Source organism: Nanorana parkeri, unplaced genomic scaffold (genome assembly GCF_000935625.1).
Source record: "Nanorana parkeri isolate BGI_ZX_2015 unplaced genomic scaffold, ASM93562v1 scaffold344, whole genome shotgun sequence".
NCBI lineage: Eukaryota > Metazoa > Chordata > Amphibia > Anura > Dicroglossidae > Nanorana > Nanorana parkeri.
Genome location: NW_017306612.1, coordinates 948,771 through 952,156, shown reverse-complemented (window position 1 = coordinate 952,156; position 3,386 = coordinate 948,771). Strand labels below are relative to the sequence as shown.

General features: G+C 46.6%; 1 protein-coding gene across 6 annotated transcripts in view; it reads right to left on the bottom strand.

The window, feature by feature from the left end:
• RPS6KA5 (ribosomal protein S6 kinase A5) overlaps positions 1-3,386 on the bottom strand; it is a 46,006-nt gene that overhangs the window by 36,235 nt on the left and 6,385 nt on the right. For all 6 annotated transcript variants that reach the window (XM_018558502.1, XM_018558503.1, XM_018558507.1 and 3 more), the window contains exon 2: positions 2,491-2,709. In XM_018558502.1, coding sequence (XP_018414004.1) covers positions 2,491-2,647 — 157 coding nt within the window. In that variant the 5' untranslated portion in view covers positions 2,648-2,709. The remainder of the gene's footprint in view (positions 1-2,490; positions 2,710-3,386) is intronic.

Here is a 3,386-nt window from a genome sequence, read left to right as displayed (position 1 = left end):
AAGTGTCAGCAGTCCCTGTTCACAGGGACTGCTGACACTTGTAGTGCCCTGACACACAAGACACCAGCACTGTCATATATTGATTAGTGGGCCCGAGCTTTGTACCATGGCAAGCAACAGGGTTATTTTTTTTTTCCTTCTTCCTTATGTCCGGTCCCTGATTTTATTCACAACTCTCAGCATGGCCCTTAGTAAGTTTGGATTTGACAATGATACTTTGGGCCGGTTTTCCTTCGATAATGAAACACATTCAGGAGATATCTGTTAACCTTTACCACCCAATGAAGGCCCAATGTGTCCTTACCAAAACCTGGCATAACCCCTCTGAATGCACTAAGTAGCTGCCACGATTTGTACAGTTTTACGAACACAAGTCAGATTTGCTAAACTGGGTTCCGGGAATTTTGCATTACCTTGTGCATGAAGGGGTTGCGTTTTTATGAAGACAATAATGACAAACGATTGCAAATGACAGGAACAAAACACGGCCGTTATTTATCCAACGTGCCACCACGACGGGCCTTCTCTACATTGTGGGGTCTTCACAGCCATTCGGTCAGCTCTGTTAGTTCCCTTTGCTCAGAACTGGCAAATTTCCATAAATGATTTTACGACAAACATTTACCGCACTGAACTTCCGTCAAATAAGCAGTTATTTGGAAGATGAATGTCAATTAAGTACAATGAGTCCCCCCCCTCCTTTAAATCCCCATTCATTTCAGTAATAGCTTGGTGCTTGGGTCAGCAGGCCAGTTAGTAAATTAAGTAATTTGTTGGCCGGCATTCAGCTGCAAGAGTGGAATTGTTCCAAGCTGCTTGTGACAACCCAAAAGTACACAACAAGGGCTCATTCAGACGAGCGTACACGCCCGTATAAAGACCCCATCCCGGAAGGGGCAGGAGCTGCGTGGAATTGTGCGCAGCAGCCTGCTCTTTCCTATGGGAGGACGCGGACGCACGCAGTTACACGCTGTCACGTGCACACCACCCGAACCTGCACATACAAGCAAGGTCCGGGTGTCCGCACTTGGATGCACACTGTCTGTTGTGAATGAGCCCCAACTCTTAGGCCTTGTTCACACCAAGCGCGTTCCAGGAGCCGAGCAGTTACAGAACAGATCAAAGCTGCGTCCAATGTATTCCAATGGTATTTTGGGCTCTAGTTCACACCGCAGCGTTCAGTTCCAGAGCATGTAAAAAAACTGCAGCAAGCCCTATTTTATCTGCTCTGGAACGCATGCAAACGCATAAAAACGCCCTGGAACGCACTGAAAGCCCATTTTAAACTAAAAAAATATTTAAACATTTTTTTAACCAAAAACGGTCCGGAGCGCATCAAAAACGCGCCAAAAATGCGGCACAACACCCTGCACTGCGTGTGCAGTAACTCATGCATATCTGGTCTGCATTTGGTGTGAACAACCCCTAACTTACATGCTAGAGCACAATTGGTGAATTAAATCACCATCAAGTCAGACATTTCTATCTCTGGCCGGGAGAAATTCTCTACAGGAACAGCGCCAGAAGACCCAAAGGTGCCCACAGACACAGGAGAACTGGACCTGCAGATACAATTCAACCCCACCCTCCAATCACCTCAATCTTTATCTCTATGGAGATGCTGTCCCCTTTCCTCAGCCTAGATAACTCACGAGGAAAGAATAACATTTACCCATCAGAGGGAGACTCCACACAGGGCGGACAGCTGGATACATCAAACGTAGGCCAGAAAACATGTGTATGGCGGTACTGAGTCTGTGTTTGACCTGCTTTGCTTTGCGTCACTTTTGATGCACTCGATCCTAATGAGGTGGGTTTGTATTACAAGGTCTGCAACTAAAGGCCTAATTAAAATTTAAAGTGACGCTAGAATCAGAAATGAAGTCTTAAAAATAAATTCAAGTCCCTTAACTCTGAACAACAATGTATCTTATTTGTGTATCGCTCGGCTGTAGATCCTCCAATCATCTCTGACACTGTCCTTCCTTCTGGAGGGTGGCTACGTCTGTTCCCCATGGTCCCTGTGTGTGTTGTAATGTAGTCACCGCTGCAAGCTCGCTCCTGTGATGGACTACAATCTCAATACAAACTAGTAAACCAAACCTGAGATTGTAGTCCATCCCGGGAGTGAGCTTGGAGCGGTGACTACTTTACAAACACACACAGGGACCATGGGGAACAGACGTAGCCCCCCTCCAGAAGCAAGGACAGTGTCACCACCAATTCAGAGATGATTGGAGGATCTACAGCCGAGTGATACACAAATAAGATACATTGTTGTTCAGAGTTAAGGGACCTGAATGTATTTTTAAGATTTAACTCCGGAGTTTAGTGTCACTTTAACCTTTGCCCCTCTGGGGCCATCTGTAACACCTCTTCCCACTTGTTGGTAGCGGAGATCATACATGCCCCTTGCCCTTAATAACAATGCAATGCTGGCACCTGGGTGGGTTATCCGCAGTTCCGAATCATGTATAGGAAAAGTCTTACCTAAAATGAGATGAAGTTTTGTGTCGGTCTGGAAGGCATAGTGAAGGGTTACTAGGAAGGGCGACTGTCTGATGTGTTCCAGCACCTGGCGCTCCGTCCTCGTGTGTTCTGCCGTCTTGGACTTCTGAATTATAGTTGCCTTCTTCAACACTTTCATGGCGTACAGCTTCCCGGAGTCATGGCCGCTGATCTTCCGCACCAGGAACACTTTGCCGTAGGCTACATTGCAGAGAAATGTTAATTAGCAGTTTACAGCTACAAACCACATAGACATTTATAAAGCCACTTTAGTGTCTTCTCTAAAACTGATCACAGGAGGAATTCTCTACACGCAGCCGAACCTTTGTAGAGGAAGGGATAACATTTACTGGCCATCTGAATAGATGGAAAATGCAAGCTTTCAAAACATTTTGTATTAAATCTGACCTCCGTCCATCCCTTCAGTCTTCTATCTGACCTCTGTCTTTCCCATGAGTCTTCTATCTGACCTCCGACCTCCCCTTCAGTATTCTATCTGACCTCCGTCCTTCCCTTCAGTCTTCTATCTGACCTCCGTCTTTCCCATGAGTCTTCTATCTGACCTCCGTCCTCCCCTTCAGTCTTCTATCTGACCTCCGCCCTTCCCTTCAGTCTTCTATCTGACCTCCGTCCTTCCCTTCAGTCTTCTATCTGACCTCCGTCCTTCCCTTCAGTCTTCTATCTGACCTCCGTCCATCTCTTCAGTCTTCTATCTGACCTCTGTCTTTCCCATGAGTCTTCTATCTGACCTCCGTCCTTCCCTTCAGTCTTCTATCTGACCTCCGTCCTTCCCTTCAGTCTTCTATCTGACCTCCGTCCTTCCCTTCAGTCTTCTATCTGACCTCCGTCCTTCCCTTCAGTCTTCTATCTGACCTCCG